At 35.5% G+C, this 17916-nt stretch overlaps 1 protein-coding gene across 4 annotated transcripts in view; it reads right to left on the minus strand.

Annotated features, from left to right (window-relative positions):
- Nucleotides 1–17916, minus strand: part of SIPA1L2 (signal induced proliferation associated 1 like 2) — a 126737-nt gene that overhangs the window by 49634 nt on the left and 59187 nt on the right. For all 4 annotated transcript variants that reach the window (XM_057368435.1, XM_057368436.1, XM_057368438.1 and 1 more), the window contains 4 exons: nucleotides 15558–15691; nucleotides 14116–14304; nucleotides 9138–9312; nucleotides 5353–5456 (listed from right to left, as the gene is read on the minus strand). In XM_057368435.1, the coding sequence (XP_057224418.1) occupies nucleotides 5353–5456; nucleotides 9138–9312; nucleotides 14116–14304; nucleotides 15558–15691 (602 nt within the window). The remainder of the gene's footprint in view (nucleotides 1–5352; nucleotides 5457–9137; nucleotides 9313–14115; nucleotides 14305–15557; nucleotides 15692–17916) is intronic.

Genomic DNA, 17916 nt, shown 5'->3' on the forward strand with positions numbered 1-17916 from the left:
TATTTATCCAAAGTCTGCCAAAGACATTTTATTGTCACCTAATAACATACAGACACTTAAAGCTGTACCTTTGCTCGTGTGCAATTAAAAAGGATAAAAGAATGAATTTGTTTGAAAACTTTATGACAGAGCAAGTAGAAATTTCTCTAGCAAGCTGATTTCACATAACAGAATCTTTCTAATAAGAATATTTTTCCAGTTCCATTAAAAGTTAGATTTTCAGCTACTAAAAATAAAAAGCAAAGTTGCACATGCTAAAGCCTAAAACCCTAAGTACATTTCATTATAGATCTTAACATAAAGGATGATATTCTGAAGTAGTCAGAAGGGTCAAAGCCACAATTTTAAAGCACTCGTATATCTGAGTATCAGTATATATTTAAACATAATCAAAATCACAAATACAGATAAAAAAATAAGGCTTCTTATGAAACTTCGCAACAGACGTAGGAACAGAAAACAGTGTTTGGTAAGTCATGTGGCTCAGTCAAGTTTTCAGGTTAAGACTTAAAATCAAAATAACTGGTTATCTGAGCAATTTAAGATACACAACCTGTTGCACACAAATTACAGTAGAAGTACACTACGAGGAACTGGTCACAGAACTCTGTCAGGTATCCTTTAATTTGCTCATCTAGTGGGCCATACAATTAGATCACAGTAGTGCAGCACAAGTTCATGTTTAGAAGCTATTACTATCTCACAGGTTGGAATTTACAGCTCAGTTAAATTTGTAAGCAGTCTTCCAATTCTGAGGTACAGGGTGATAATTTTTTGCCATTGTTGTACAACTAAGTGTCCAATTACTCTTTCTTGCTATAGTGGTTCATGTCTATACATTTTCCCAGGGCAGATTATGAAAATGACAATGTAATCCTCTTTAAAGTTACATTTATTTCTCAAGACAATCACTGTTTTCAAGAATATTTCCCGCCTTTGTAGACCCCTTTAGGAGGTTCTGCTTGCCATCATATGAAGCTTAAGCAAGAACAGCATTCACTTAACAGGAGGTAAGTTTTAAAAGTGTTTGAAATTTTACAAGCAAACAACTTTTCAAAAGTATGGCAGTTCCCATATCCTATCCCTAGGATATTTTTGAAGAACAGAAACCACTACAAGGAACAAAAATAGAAACAGGAAGGCAGGTCATTATTTTTAAGAACTTTACCAAGACTTCAGAGAACTCAGTGACTTCTTCAACAATTTATAATAAAACCATTGTAACACTTATAAATAGTTGTCATGCATAAGTGGTCAGTGAACTTCAACACAATGCAAAGGCAAAGCACAGTTGCAGCTGTGCACAGAGGACCTTAATGCAAAGAAATTCTAAAGGGGAGAGAAGTAAACTGGGGTGATCTGGAACATGGAAGGAAGTGCTCTGGATAGGATAAAGGAACAGTAAAAGAATAAAGTATTGGATGGAGAAGAAGGAGGGAACACATAGTTCTCTGGGAAATGTGAGATCAGGATAGCATACTGAAAATGAAAAAGGAATTGAAGGAAACCGGAACGAAGCAGAATGTTCTCAAAGAAACCCTTTTCTAGTTTGCATTCTATGACACAGATCTTCCTCCCAACTTTTACCTCCTAGTTTGTTTGTTTTTTTCATGTTCTCAGTTTCCCCTTCCTCTCCCATTTTGAGGTCTGCTTGGTTTCGGGGTTTTTTGGATGTTGTACAATTATTTTTTTTTTTTAATCTGCCTTTCTAACATACTCTAGAGTCTCATGCCAATGTCGAGCACAATAGGAATTCTCAACTGGATGCAGAGATTACAGAGAATTACTTACAGTAAGGAGGCATCATTGTCGTGTTAGAATTTGAAAATTAACCTAATCAAGTATGACAGGCAGCCAAAACGAAATCAGTGAAGTGTTAAGTAAGAGTACAAGACACACAAAGGGGAGTCCAGTAAGGAAAATATGTTAGAAAAGCAGAATCCATTAGATTTAAATTATTTGCATTAAATGATAGTTATTATATTAATTCTCAGATTTTAGTTACTCGATTCTTAATTTTCAGATATGCATCTCTGAAGAAAGAAACTTTCTTAAAACTTAGCATATTTACAGCTTGTGCTCAGCTTTAAAAATCTACCCATTTCTGTAGAATTAATTGCATTGACAAACTGCAAAACAACAAGGAATTCTTGTTGAAACAGCAGTGAAATATACTCTTCATTCAATTAAATGGCAAAGTGTAAAGAGTCAAATAAGAAAAAGTCCAAACTYATTTAAGTATATTTCTAAAGAAAGTTGTTTCACAAGTTCTTTTTCAATTTGTTCCTAGCCAGTATCAAAACCAGAAATGAATGGCAAAAGATCTTCCAACAGATCTGGTTAAACCAAGTTTGGTATAACCTTAGGTCTTCTTACCCAACTATTTTAATGGTAGTTGAAACGCAAGAAGCTTATTCCATTATTGCATATCTGTTTCATTTTTAAGTTTTCATAAAACCAGGTGAAAACTGGTTATTTGAACTGATTWGGATTAATCAGGTCTGACCATGTGTACACAAGCAGACTGCAAACGTGTGAATGGGAAATTTGCAGAGGAATGATTTGGAAAGGGACATTGCAAAGGTTAAGTTTAAAGGGGAAAGCCTTGAACTGCTTTGAAGAAAAGGCCAGTAAAGGAAAAGGAACTGGCCACACCAGGGCTGGTAGTCTTCTCTGTCCTAGGGAAGGAGCAGCTGACTTGAATGCTCCCAGCCTATGTTGCAGCCAAAATGAAAATTACCTTGCTCTTTGGATCTCCTGCTGGTTCTAAAACTAGAGGGATGTCCTGATCAGGGACCAAGCAGGGCGTAGTTATATCCTGGAAGAAGCAACAAACAGTTCTGGTGTGGCCTATTCTTGGCACACAGGTATTTGGAACACAAGCAGTGCTCAATGCTTGCTCACTGAAGGTCACCATGGTGGATCATGAGGAGTGCCTGGATACCCTGCCCAGTCATTACCAAACAAGGGACACAGGGATAGGATGCAACAACTTCARCCAGAACTTACATTATAAGCTAGCAGAACATAACTACTGAGTGGGGGGCTTCATAATTAACATAACCTAAAAGGAAAATTACCATGGTCTCTTAACTTCCCTCTTACTTGGGTATGCAGTGAGCCAAACCCTGAAGAGACTTCATTATATATTTTGGAACTGAACAGTAAGAGAAGAAAGATTAACAATTGTTATAGACCTGTTYTGCACATTAAGGCTGGCTAAATTCTGGTAATTTGGGTGCACTTGTCACATTTCATTAAGACAGTGTACATGCTGTGCAAACACTGATAGATCTCATCACCTGAAAAATAATGTGGTGGGTCTTCAGATAGGCATACTGCTTGAACTTGGAAAACTGCCACATTATTTTGATCCCAAGAACGCCACGAGTAACAACAGAGTGTTTCTGCTAAATATTGAAACTGTTAAAGGGACAATGATGAGAGCTCACTAAAACACTGTGGAAAGGAGTGCTTGTTGCTAGGGAAAACCATGGAGTTAAAATTGAAAGATTTTGCTGTAGACAAGAATCAGCACCTGACTATAAAGAAAGACACATACGGAAATGATACGAATGAGAGGAAGGCACAGGAAGAAGTGAAACAACAGTTACAGGGGGTGGCTGAGCAACAYAGCAGTGAAGCTGACAAACAGCAAAAAAACTATGAAAATTAGTGGATCATGGCAAGAGAATATCCTGTTTTCACAAACAAGGAAAATTCACAAAAGACAACAACAGAAGTAATAAACTCCAAGTAAGGCCATATTTACCGTCAGTGCCTGTGATTTGCTGTGAAAATATTAATTTTTTTCTTTTAAGGCAAGCTCATTCAGTGTATTATATCTTCTTAATAGGGTACAGTTTTCCCTATTTACATGTACTTTCCAGTCAAAGATCGTTACGACTGATTAGAGACAGAACAACTTGTACTGCATTTACTAAATTAATCCTGTTTGGTAGTAAGATGCAACTGAAAGTTTAGAGAAGCAGAACAATCTGAAATCAGTGATGAAGATCCAATCCCTTGATTGCTAGCTATGTCACAGTTGAGTGTCTGATGTGGATGAACGTTCTGTCCCCTGAAAGCCACATATTTTAAGACATGAGTCACCTAAACTTTGTATTATTCATATGATGAAAAGTTTGTCTTTTGATTCCTAATTTAATTTCATTGAACCACATCTAAATCCTAAAAGTAATGTCTTAACTGTTTACTTGAAACAGCTTTTCAAACTGTTCAGAGCTTTATGCACTGATTATTTAAAATATATTATATATTTCCTTCCATTTTTATTTATCCCTTCTGAAGAATTCCAATACTTTTCTGTTTTCTTTTTCTGGCTGCTTTGACACATCTCTCCTTCCTCACACAAGACCTATTGATAGGGCAGACATGGAAGATACAAGTCCCATAAGGTTAAACAATCAATCAGCAAGCATCTTTTGTGTGCTGCTCAAAAYCAAAGTGAGATCACATCCTCATTTCATGACAACCTTCCACAATGACTGAAATTATTGTATCTTGCATGGCAAGACGAAAATACTCCAAAACTAACTAAATAAATCAACACATACCTGGAAAAACAATTTTTGTAACAGAAAAAACCAAAAGTTTGTAACAGAAAGTTACAAACTACCATCAGTCTGATCTATGAGCAATTCTACTGCTTTTCTTTTAAACATTAATACTGATATATTATACCAAATGTGCTTTTGTGTTTTAATCAAGTCACAAGCTCAGACAGGCAAAACAGAGAAACCTTACTGGTGCACCGCACACTTTGGATGCTGTGCTGGTTTTTAGCCATCCTTAATGCTTTGAGGACATTCTGAATTATTATATAAGCAAAGGGAATTCTSTAGAAATCAGAAAAGTACACTGCAGTTTTCTGTTTTCAGACACCTTGAAAGATACAGTTAGAAGTTATTACTAAGCTGACACATTAATAAACATTTCAAGATCTGTAATATTAAGTGGAATAGTTTAAAAAATCTTATTATATGCATATTTTAACCATAACACTATTTTCAAGACTCATTCCATTCAAAGTTTAAAACATACATAAGATGTGAATTCAGTCCAAACTGAAAATAACTCATTCACCAGAGGCAATATTGCCTTTTAATTATATCAGGAAATAGGATAGGTGGGGAAAAATTCCTGAATTATATTGAATAAAAATCCTACAAGATTTTCTAATGTCTTACAATATTTCAAGAAAATACTATAAAATTGAGTCATACTTCTTTTAAAACAATTCACTTTTCAACCAATACTACTAAAAAACTCCAATACTCAATGTCAAACATTCATAATGTAAAATTACAGTGAAAAACTAAAAAAACATACCTGTTGCCTGTTACTGGGCATGTATGGAAGCATTGTTGATACATGAAACATTAATTCATAATCTTTATAGGTAGTATAGAGGGAATGAGTTCCTGTTGAATCAGCTGAAAATTAATTTAATTGCAAGAAGGTCAGTAAATTAGAACATTCATACTATTTTTTAGGACACTGCTCTTTGCATGCTATGATTTAAATCTATTTAAGCAATTTATATGGTTTTGTTTTTTTCCAGAGAATAAAACCAGTTTGTATCAGCTGAAAATGTACTCTTTAGTTTCATATTATGACACAGAGGAGTCCTGCAGAAAAATCCCCAGAGTTTGCTGTCTCTAAGACCTAAACAAACTAACTTTGAATATATTGGCATTTCACAAAAAACCCCAAACACTTAGCTACTTGAGTCTAGTTTTATATAACATGTATTTTCATTATTTATCATTAATAAGGACATTGACTAAAACCAYACTTTACCAAAATTGAAATCACTATTTCAAATCTAACATTAAAACACTTGTTGCAGATCAGACATTTTAAAATCATAAAACATATGCATAATACATTAAAATTTTAATGGGAATTTTTATATATTTGAAAATTATTAAAATACAATTCATATATGATATGAATTAATTTTATTTATAAAGTTTATTTGYATTACATGATGTTTACACTAAATGAATTTTATACTATAGTAATAAATTAATCTTTTTTTATTCCTTTTCTTCAATTTGTACAGATTATTTAAGTAGGTACAATAAACCTTCTAAAAAGTTTAAACTTTAATTCTACTGAACACCCTATTGAGTCAAGACAACTACCAATTTTCCTTCTATTTTTTCATGATCACTTATTTTTTAACATAAAATTACATTATCTACACTACTAAACATTTTCTACACCACTCCTTAACATACTGTTTAAGGTTTTGGGGTTTTGCTTTGCTTTAAATAGTTTAAATATAGCCCTATATTCCAAAAAGAACTCAATTAGCCATGTTAGTTCTCCAGTTAAAAGTATATACAGGTATATAAATATACACTTCTTTATCTGCAGCCCTAAATCTAAAGATTTGTGTGTATACAATTAGGAGCACATTCAAATTATAACTGGGTTCATCAGCTATGTCTGTGCTATAATTAAATTAGATTCATTTATTAATATCTATGTAACACAGATTACAGTTGCGTAAGAGATAGAAAGCACAATTTTCACTGAATTTTTTTACTGAAATGTTATTAAAGAAAGAAAACCTTATTGCACTCTTCTATTTCAAAATCTTAGCTGAAAATCTAATTCCATTACAACCTTTCTGTGGCATTTTAGAAAGACAGATTTTAAGAGATAGAGAAAATATGTTCCAATAAAATACTTTAATTTCTCATTTCTAGTAGATATGTTTTAAACATACACTAAACCAGTTATACAGTATTGAATTGGTAAAGCTTCAGTTAATTTTCTGATRTCTTTATCTTGAGGTTTGGGACTGCATGCCACTAAAACTGCACTAAAAAGGGTAGAGGAGAGTTTATAGTTAATACATTCCATATGCTCTTGACATTTGCTCTGGGTCTGGCTCGGATGCAGCAAACTTCCTTCATAGCAGCCCATATGGTGCTGGGTTTTCTCTGWGTGATCAAAGCAGTGCTGGTGACACACCAATGTTTAAACTGTGCCTAAACAGTGCTCACACAGCATTAGGGCTTCTCTGCTCCTCACACTGTCCCTGTCCKGAGAACTGTCCTGGGGTGGCCAAGAGTTTGAGAGGAGACAGCCAGGACAGCCAATTAAATTGATCAAAAACAYTGGAAAACTGGAGCAGGGGGAGCTTTTTCATGGTAGCTGCTGCTCAGACTGGCTGGGCATCAGTCAGCTAATGGGAGGTGGCAAGTGATTGCCTTTGTATCACTTGTATTGTTGGCTGGTTTCTTTTAGTGATGGGTTGTGAGGGTTTATTTGCTTAAGATTTTTTTTTGTTTGTTTGTTTGTTTTGGGTTTTTATAGGGGTTTTTTTCGCCCTTTCTTCCCTTCACTCACTGAACTGTCTTAATCTCAGGCTCACAAACTGGAGGGTGAGTGAGCATGCAAGAGGTGGGGGTTTATTTGCCAGACAGGTCAACCCATCACAACATTCTATTTTCTCAATTACATAAGGAATGGACCAATTACTTATCTGAATATTAAATAAATGAAATTTTAACAGAGAACTTTTCAGAGAAAAACCTCACAGCTAGTCAAGCATCTGAGAATACAAAAACTTAATAAATGTGAACTCCTACAAGAATTGAGCAAGATTTTTTACCAAAACATTGTGTCTACCAAAAATACAACTCTCAGAGGCTAAATCATTACACTCTTCTGWGCCTGCAGACAGTCAGAAAAAAGTATTATCTAAATCTAAGCACGACACACAGTAATACTTGTTGCATCATTATATTAAAAAACAAGTGCAACAAAAATGTGATAGGTAGTTCAGTATTTTACATTTMATATAATAGTGAAGACTGTGTCTTTTTGAAGACTTTGTCTTAATTCCATTCTGCTTGTTGCAAACTATGAGAACATACAATGACAGGACAATGCAGTTAATGGCACAGACTTGGTAAAACATTAAAATCATGTTACTGACTGATACATACACAATGCTGATCAGCAATGTAAGTTCATACTGAAGCACAGCCAATACAAAACTGACTTTGCTYGACAGACCAGCATTCGTTTTCATATCTGCAATTGACTAGATGACATTCAGTCACGCTCTGATTGGGAAAAAATGGAAAACCCAAACACTCCTTACTCCTTTCAATTTTTTATCCCTATTTATCAATCCATTCCAGAAATCTGACATGCCCAGCACGCTACTATGTATTTCTACAAATTAATTTGAAAAAACAGTTGTTATTATTCTGTACTGGAATAGGATGCCATAGTCTCTAATGAGCCTGACTTATTAAACAAGCATACATTTAAGCAAAGAGGCAAAAATGTTACTGGAAATCAATGTGGTACTTATAGAAGTTGACAGTAGGTTAAAATGAGGTAGATGAATAACTAGATATCCTTAGATCACAGCCCATATGATCAGTTGTCAAAATCCTGTTAAAACATCATTAAACTATGACTTTAGTTAAATTTAAGGGCAGTGAAAACAGTGCTAATGAAGAAGTGTGTTATCATACCACTGACTTTTTAAACAGCAATACTTCAGTTCCTATTTTAGCTACAAAACCCAACCAATTTGTACAATTAAATTTTTATAATATTGCACTTAGGGAAACTGAAAGACCTGGGGAAATGGCAGTATTAATGCAGCCCTGAGGTAGATGAGTAATTATCAACTGATACGCTTACTKTGCCTCTGTGAGAAACTAAAAAATTTGATTGCTCCTCAAACATAAATATAAATGTGTATGTTGGTTAAAAGTAAGCATGAAAGTTTAGCTGAGATAAGGAAAATTACTCCATAATTGAAATACATATATTTTTATTGCTTTTTTAAGAATAAGATGTTAAAGTGTACCTGGGGAAACTACACTCAAACAGTATGATTTTAACTAAATGGAAACAAATGAAACWAGTTGCTTTGATTTTCACATCTACTAATGCCACAGAAAAAGTAAATAACCTTGCAGGTCTGATACATGTTCTTACTATATGCTTCATCTTCCTCATTTAYCATATAATCTTACTAATCAAAACTCAAAGTCAAGAGCATGAAAAGAAAAACGTGTTTGCATAAGATCAATTGGATAATTACCCTTGGTCCCATAGCTTGAAACATAACTTACTTTTATTATCTAGCTGAGCCCTGTATTTACTGAATCCTTTTAGCCGTACTCTCTGGCCCAGTAGATCAAGGAACTCTTCAAAAGCTGGTCCTGCCATCTCATTGTTATACATTTCTTCTTCTGTGCTTTGGCCTGCTTTGCAGTAAAGGATACCAATCTTATGTTGAAAACTCAGCTGAAATTAAAGATCAAATAAAAAAAGGAAAATTTACAGAAGCGAAGGACGGTCAATACTAGAACAAATATTAACAATTAAAATATAACACTGTTATAAGCCCTGACAGAAGGCATCTGAAAATTAAAAAATTAGTGTTCTGATTTGGGAAATTAAGTCACCACAGAACCAGAACAAAACAAAACAAAAAACCCACAAAACAAAAACACCCTTCAACTCTTGAAAGGAAACTGGATTGRTGCTATCCAAGCACCGATAAAAGCAGTGCAAAGACTTTTCACTTTGCTATCTATAAAAGCACACTCTACTGCATGCTATAGAATGAAAAATTAAATTGGCAATATTTGTATATTAGTCTTTTTTTCTCAGATTTAAAAGAAGGTGAGCTTATCGTCCCTCATTTTTACCCTTTAAATTTCACTGTAGTTCAGCTAAAACAGGCCCTCAGAACAGTAAYTTCTGCTTTATATATTCTTTTGCCCTCCTCATAAAATCACGCACTGTTAAAAATTACTTCCCATTTTCAAAAGTATACTTAAAGCAMGAAACCACATTGCAATCCAATAGTTTTGCTAAACAGATTCTCAGATATGGAACATTAAACAGATAAATCGCGTCTACGCAAAAAAAAAAGTATAAAAACTATAAAACATTCGGTATAAAAAGAGATRATTGCTCCCTGAGCAGACTGTTGTCTCCTTAGCTTTTATGCACACTTAAGCTGACAAACAGGAATCCTCCATGTGAATGAATTAGTTCTATTATTCTTAACTGATACCTTCTGGAGCTTCACAAACTGACAGAGAGCATCAGTCATACCCAATTCCCTGCAGACATTTTYCTACATTTGCAACTCAAACCACCTGTCCAGCTGTAGACTTCTCTTACTCACACTTCAGGATTAGTGTCCGACATGCACGTTATGCAGAGCTGCATGAATTTCTGTTAGAGCAAAGATGACAACAGCTTGCTTCYCCTTAGTCGCAATGAGATAACCTTGTGCAACATGCTCTGGCACAATGCCATCGAACAGAGAGCAGCTGGGGGCAAAGGACAGGCTTAGCAAGGACAGGAATGAGGAATGGTGCTGCTCTAAGGCTTGACCTGGCCAGCCTAGAACACAGAATAGCTATAAGCTGTGCCAAAATTTGATGTGGAAAGGGAGGGATGACTGAGATGAAAGGAGATTCTGGGTTATGGGTGCACTGTAGGAACTGCCCGAGTCAGACCAATGAACTCTGGAGCAGGGCAGTCTTAAGATACTGGCATRCCCCTGTCATTCCCTTTTGACTGGCATGAGATCCTATCCTCATCCAGAGGGCTTCTTTGCTCGATCCCTGTTTAAAATAGAGTTAAGTATTTAATAAAAGGTTCCAGATTGCACACTGGTGCAATTTTATTCAGCAGAAAGCTAGCACGAATAACTCAAAGAGGAGAGTGCAGGATAAGTGCTCATAAAAAGATCAGATTACAGGAARCACTGCTGTTATTTGCCACATCCAAGCAGAAACTTTAAATTATGGTGACCACACTGACACCTCTATTCCAGCCCTGTGTCAAACATTTTAACATAAACCACAGGGGATTTCAGTTGATTTCCTTGACTTCACACTAGAATTGACAAGTAGAGAAGTTAAATGCTAAACTGAGCCACCAAGAATAGGGACAAGAACTAAGAGTAAAGAGTCTAACCACACTTCTTCATTCTGCAGATGCCAGTCATTCCTGCATTTGCTCATGAATATCAATAATATTCCAAACAGAAGTGAAGTATGCATCTATCTTACAGAACATTCTAACATCTCATGGTTTAAACATAGAGCTAAGAGACACTGAAAATGAGGATCTGAAACTCACCAGCCCAAGACATGAATTAATCCTGGGATTTGACTTCATGTACAAGCACTGTAAACGCGACACAGTTTTGTACAAAGTCAAATCAATCAATATTGCTGAACAAGCTGCAAGCTCATTAGCAGCAATATGAATCTCATGCCCCTGTGCTAGAACCCTTCACAACTATGAAATTAGATGACCTGAGTAAAAGAACTCTCAGCCAAGATCATGGGGGCTGTGCAGAAGCAGAGATTAAGGTACACTTAGAATGTCAATGCCCARAAAAGAAATAACTCAATGAGCCTTGTCAGGACCTTTTTATGTGATGCATTTAACTGGCGTGAAGAACTATCAGAATATTTAAAACTGATAAAGTTTGCCAGTTTTGAAATGGTACCACATGGTTATTCAAGTCATTTTAAGCAAATAATTGCAGACATAGTTCTGATTACATTATTTTCAAATCAGAAATTTCACATTTAGTTATATYTTACACTGAGAACGATTTAATAAGATGACATCACAAAGTAAATTCTAAACTGATTTAGGTACTCGAGTATGTGATACTCGAGTTGAAGGTGAACAGCAGTCCTTCCTGAGCCAAAGTGATTGTATTCTTGTCAGAATCTCTCACTACTGAATCTTGGAATTTTGTCAACCCTTTGCACAGATTATTTATCATGTAATAACAACTTATTGAATTTTATCATGGGAAGATACTAATTTTTTTTTCTGTCAGGGAACCTCAAGAGATTAGRCACTCAAAAGCTACTAAACATCACTGCAACCAATCTTAATGTCTTCGATCTTTTTTAATATTCATCCTATATCTTAGGAAGAAGTGAACATCCCTAGAGATGTGTGAGTGGAACCAAAAAGCATATACAATAAACAACCATTAGCAGAAATTAGAAAGTAAAATCAAGGGGAAGTTGGAGATAGGTTAAAAAAATAAGACTAGATAAACAGTTGACTTTTCTTGCAAATTTACAGCTGAATTCAATTGTGATCATCATATGGTACAATAAATTGAAAAAAGGCAAGTTCTTTATAAATTCAAATTAGGTCAACCATCCAATTTACATCYAGCTTCTACTATAATTTTTAAAGACAACATTTAATCACTTTTCCTCCATAATCCATATTAGATCTCACAGAAAAATCATCAAACAGGTGGAAAATGAAATCAAAATGTCAAAGTAGTCTTCAGTCAGCTAAGGAACTATGCAAACACTGAATACTCCATTACACAAAATTCATATCACTCTGGTGACAGTACTAATCTTCTAGATCATAACTCATATTTTTAAATTCATGATATTTCCACTACTCATCACCTTCAGTTGCCAAGCATAACTCTTTTTGTATTTACTTGATTAATAAACTGAAGGCATTAAGTACCTAAGAGGATTAAAAACAAAAATGAATCTCATGCCAGTTCTTCTGTCTGTGTTCAAGTAATTACACTGTAATAAGCAGCACATAAAATACATTCATATTACACTTTTTCAGGTGACAGCCCTTTTTTATAATAGGACTCACTTTTCAGAACTGATCATACAAAATAAAAGGAAGTGCTGTGTAGTGCTGTTTCTCAAAATGAGGAGYTGATGATTTAAGAATCACTTCGGTTAGTTGAATGGACAACCTGCATTTCCAAATTTTGGGAAATACAGTTAGCCAGTTTGGGGAATATTGAGGTCAGGTCAAACATAGTCATATTCRATACTGCCTTGAGCATACTGTCCCTCTGAGAATGAATATTATTTATTAGATTAACCTAAACCCACTCTGAAGCTCAAACAGAAGAGAGTGAGAGCACATTAGGAACTCTGATTCAGAAGTCAGTGCTTCTGATTTTCCTCTCTTGTTTTACCAGAAAAACTGACAAACACAGGAGAAAATAACATTTGGCAAAACTAGTTTTCAGTTACAAGTCCTCTTCAAAGAGCAATGTGAACAAAAGTAGTTAAACATACAAAAAATAGCTTAACAATCCATCAAAAAAGAGCCAATTCTGTTCCTCTGACTACATTTCAAGCAATTGTTTCAGGCACAAGGACTTTGTTTCAAGCAATTGTTACAGGCACAAGGAAAGACAGAAGAATTCTGGTAGATRCCACCAACATGAGATGCAATCACTACATTCAAAACTGAGTGTACAATAAAAATATTAATTACATCACTATCATAATCAACTGGTTAGTCATGGGATTGGACTTCAACAGATAGATACCGACTTTCACCTAGAAAGTCAAATCTTCAATTCAAATGAATTTTTTGTAAAAACCGTGACTTAAAAACCTTCATAAGCCTGTCCTTCACAAAAATATTCAGAAACTATAAATTTAACTACTAGCTTCTAATGAAGCATATTCACTTTTATTGAACCTAATAAACCCCACCAATTTCTCTCAAAATTTAAGCCATATAAATACTTCATTGCCATGGAGTTAATTAATTCATCCCAATCACTATTTCAGTTGTATGAACACAGCAGAATTCCATTCTAGTAAGAACATAGCAAGTTAATCACAAAATAGTGCTGTAAAAAATAACCATAAATTTCAGATGTAGAGACTGCAGACATAACATGCTTTTGCCTCCTTAMCTGTACACAATATTAACAAAGCATTAGATTTATTTTCATTTGCATTCAACATTTGTACACATTAAAGTGCAAATATAGATTGTGAAAATCCCTTCTTACTGATGTTAAAACTTCATAATCTTTCTCTCACTCAGCAACTGAAAGACAATCTCCATAGACCAATATTTATTTCTTCCAGCAGAAATGTATTTTAAGACTTTTTCTAGAAAAGCAAACCTCATTTTTTCAGTGAAAACAGACAAGTTTCTCTAAAACCAAGAAAGTGAACGATTAGCATTGTCTGCATAATATTTAATAATTTTCTTCTTCTATTTATCTAAGGAATAGTCTTTAAAAAAAGGCCCTGTGCTACATACCCCTTGTTCATCCAGTTTAAGCAGCTGCTCAGGTACTTTGGGTGAGTTGGAAGCCTGTCTCAGGCACTGAATGCTCAGCTCTGGTATTACGTACTCCAGCACCTCTTTGAGAGGCAGACCTCTCGCYGTGCCATGACGAGCAGTGGATGGTATAGCATCTTCTAAAATTGCTCCTCTAAGTGTCGTGAGCTGCAGTAAAAGTAAAACACATAGAATATTTGTAGCTCTAAATACAAAAACTAAAGACAAAAAACAAAGACACCCTAAAGACAAAAACTTCAGGTTCTAGCACAAGCATGGAAAAAAGAAACGGAAAGGAAAAAAAAACTATTTTAATTTTTTTTAACCAATAAAAACATTACCTAAATAACTTTTAGGCAGTTGACAAGCTTTCACTGTCTAAGTGATAAATACATTTTTTGCTTAAAGAAATTAATGAAGCATGTTATCAATTTATTCCGATGACTAAGAAAATCCGCTTTTTTTTTGGATGGGAAAAGTATTAAAGACACCAGGAAAACTAGAAATAGTTAATTTTGCCATACTCCCCTAGGAAACCAGTAGTCAAATGTGAGGTTGGACAGGTGAGATAAATTATAGCTAYAGTTCTACTGTAGTTCATTTAACCCATTCACCTATATATCTATATATATATTTATATCTCAATCATGTTTTTACATGTTTGCAAAAGCACAAGAGCCCAGTGATACYAGAAGGTCTAGCTAACACTCTCTGTATCCTAATCAAAATAAAAACCAATAGTCCTAAGGATTACAAAAATTTAGTCATTTGATAAAATAATAACATTGTGTGTTTCCATACAAATCTAATGTAGTTGCTGTGATAAAGAAATCAGGTAASAAGAGATGCTAAATTGCTTGAAATAGAAGTTATGAGCCTTGTCCTTCCACAACAACCACAGGCAAATTCTTCTTTCAAGACCATTATTTTATGAATGTATTATTATACCTTCTGCAAATCATGCCTGTAGAAGTTCATACATCTCACAAAAAAGCTTCTAAGAAAGTATCTTGAAACAAAACAACAAAAATACAAATAATTCATTATACTAGTTTTCATATTTTATGCTCCTTTCCCCCCCTATATTTCTTAATCTCTTGTTTCTATCATCAGCCTGATCAGCAGACTGATCCACGCTTATCTTTAGCTGTGTTCTTATCTCTTCCCTTGCTTGCACCTCACAGCTCTCTTCAGCCATCTTAATTTCTTCTGGGTGCACACTCCAAACAACAAAAATTTTATGCAGAATACAAAAGAAGAACTTTGTTCAGGAGCAACTACRTTCACTAATGGTACAGGAAACTCCTTTCCCATTTTTTGAAAGATTTACTTTCAAAGTAAGCAACATACTCACAGACAAACAATGATATCCTAAGCCCTGAGTTATTTTTTTCTTTGAAGAATTACTGAAAGAACATTACCTCACTTGTCCTGAAAACTATACGATAGTTGAACTGAGATCCTTCTTTCTCCTTAGCATCTTCAACCTTTTCYCTCCGGATGCTGACTGCTACAGGTCCAAGATTTTCATCTATTCCAAAGTAGTTCTGATGCTCTTTTGCACAAGAATGAATGAAGAGATAAGAGAATGGTAAAGTATGAGTCTYCTAGAAAATGTTCATCAAATATAAAAAAATAATATTTCTGCAGCAAGAAAAAAAAAATTTTTTTAATTGAACTATGAGATCTGTAAATAAGGCTTGTGATCTTCTGAACTGTACAGTAAGTATATAAAGCACARAACACTAGTTTTGATGCATGGAATGGTCACTCATACCACATAAATTACTGCAACTGCTGCTACTATGAAATAACTTTCTTTTTCCCCTTTTTTGCTATGAAATTAATCTTTTCGCTCSATGCTGTAGGAAACAAGTTTGGAGAAACTATATCTACATTTAATCTTGAATAAAAGCTAAGAGTCTTCAAACAAATAAGGTTTATTCTTATTCTTATTTACAACTTTACATTCAAAGCAGCAACTGGGCCTCAACAAGGGAAAACTGAAGCTAGTAACTCTTCAGTGTGAGAYGAACAGTTAAATTCATCCTTGAGCAACTGGTCCAGTCTGGGAGAGTAAAGCACTATCAGCTGGACAGAAAGATCAGATCAGAGACCACTCAAGGGGACCAGACACATTCAAATCCGTGTGACCAATCAGGACCCACGTTGAGGCTCCTCTGTACCACCTCTGAAAGGTCACAGTGAGTGGTTACAGCCACCTTTAAAGAAAGGCAAGRGGGTCTGGGAAGCCATAGAACAGTCACTATGAATCTAAGTTCCCAGGGAGATTAAGGAACAAATTCTCATGGAAGACATTTCCAGGCACATGAGGGACCAAAAAAAAAAGATGCTGGGAAACAGCCTGCATAGATTTAAAAAATGCAAATCATGCATGACCAATCCAGTTGTTTTCTACAGCGATGTGACTGGCTTTATGGATGAGGAGGGAGCAATGAATGTCACCTACTTGGTACTTTRGCAATGCTTTTCACAGTCTCCCATAGTACATCTGAGTAGCTAAACTGAAAAGACGGCTTGGACATGCAAATTAAAAGGTGGATGGAAACTGGCTGGACAGTTGGCCTCAAAGGTAATACAAATTACAATTAGCAGCCAGTTASTAAAAGGGTTATCAAAATTTGATAGTAGAGCTGTTATTCTTTAAAAGGGATTTTTACATCATCTAAATGATGGAATGGAGTGTAGTCTCAACAAGTTTATGTCCATGACCAAGCTCTAAGAGAATAATTCATGTGCTGGAGGTTAGGATTGCAGATGGGTGTAAAAGACGAAGGGGAATAACCACCAGGCTTTTAACAAATCAGTAACATGTGCACAGGGCAGACACTGAAATGCATAAACTTTGCACTGTTTTACAAAAGCAGCYAAAGGCAGACMCACACAGGTAGAATCCCTACAGCTGCAGGGTGCCTGTGCTTCMCTTCCCKYTCTCMCCTTCCYCTGGAGGCAGCTAMTGCTGAGYTATGACAGCTGAGCTGCATGTGAAGCAACTCCTAARYCACTCAARTGTTCAACCTGACACTWCAAAATAAACTCTYGYTTTAACARTCCAAGAAAATGGACTGAAAAACCTCATGAAGACCAACACAGACCGGCACACAGAACAGAAGAAGCTCACGCAACAGCACAGGATTGGGACTAACTGCTTCAGGAACCTCCTGTGCAAAGGGACTGGGGACCCTGTGAGCACAGGCTGCCCAGCAGCCAGCAGGACCTCCCAGCAGAGATGAAGGGCAACCACAYTGRGCAAGAGCATTCCAGCAGCTCAGGAGAACATTGTRCCTTTCTATTTGGCAYTTTCAAGGCCACATGAGGAGCAGTGTCCRGTTTTGGACAGAGTGAGACAAGGTCAACAGACAGCTAGGAAARCCCTTTGAGGGCTGGAGAATATAACGGGAGAAATAACTGCAGGACCTCACCAGCTGATGGGAGGTTACAGATAAAGGAGAAACAGACTCTTCTTGAAGGTACCAAAATGAAGAACAAGATGAAACCATCACAACTTGCAGCCTCTTGGGGAGGGGAATCCAGCACAAACAGGTTGCCAGGAGAGGTGGTGAAATCTCTGCCCTTAGGGATAGCAAAATTTAAAGGGACAGCTAAAGGGAAATAGGTTTTTAGCAACCTATTCAGAACTACACTTAAAGCAAACTTTAAAGAGGGAATTAGACTGGACGGCCACCAGAAATGTCTTCCAATTCAATGCATGCTATAATCTCATATTTTAAATAATGATTAATAGACTAATTTCTCCTT

Source organism: Malurus melanocephalus, unplaced genomic scaffold (genome assembly GCF_030028575.1).
Source record: "Malurus melanocephalus ecotype Western Australia unplaced genomic scaffold, MMel_1.1 scaffold_92, whole genome shotgun sequence".
NCBI classification, from domain to species: Eukaryota; Metazoa; Chordata; class Aves; order Passeriformes; family Maluridae; genus Malurus; species Malurus melanocephalus.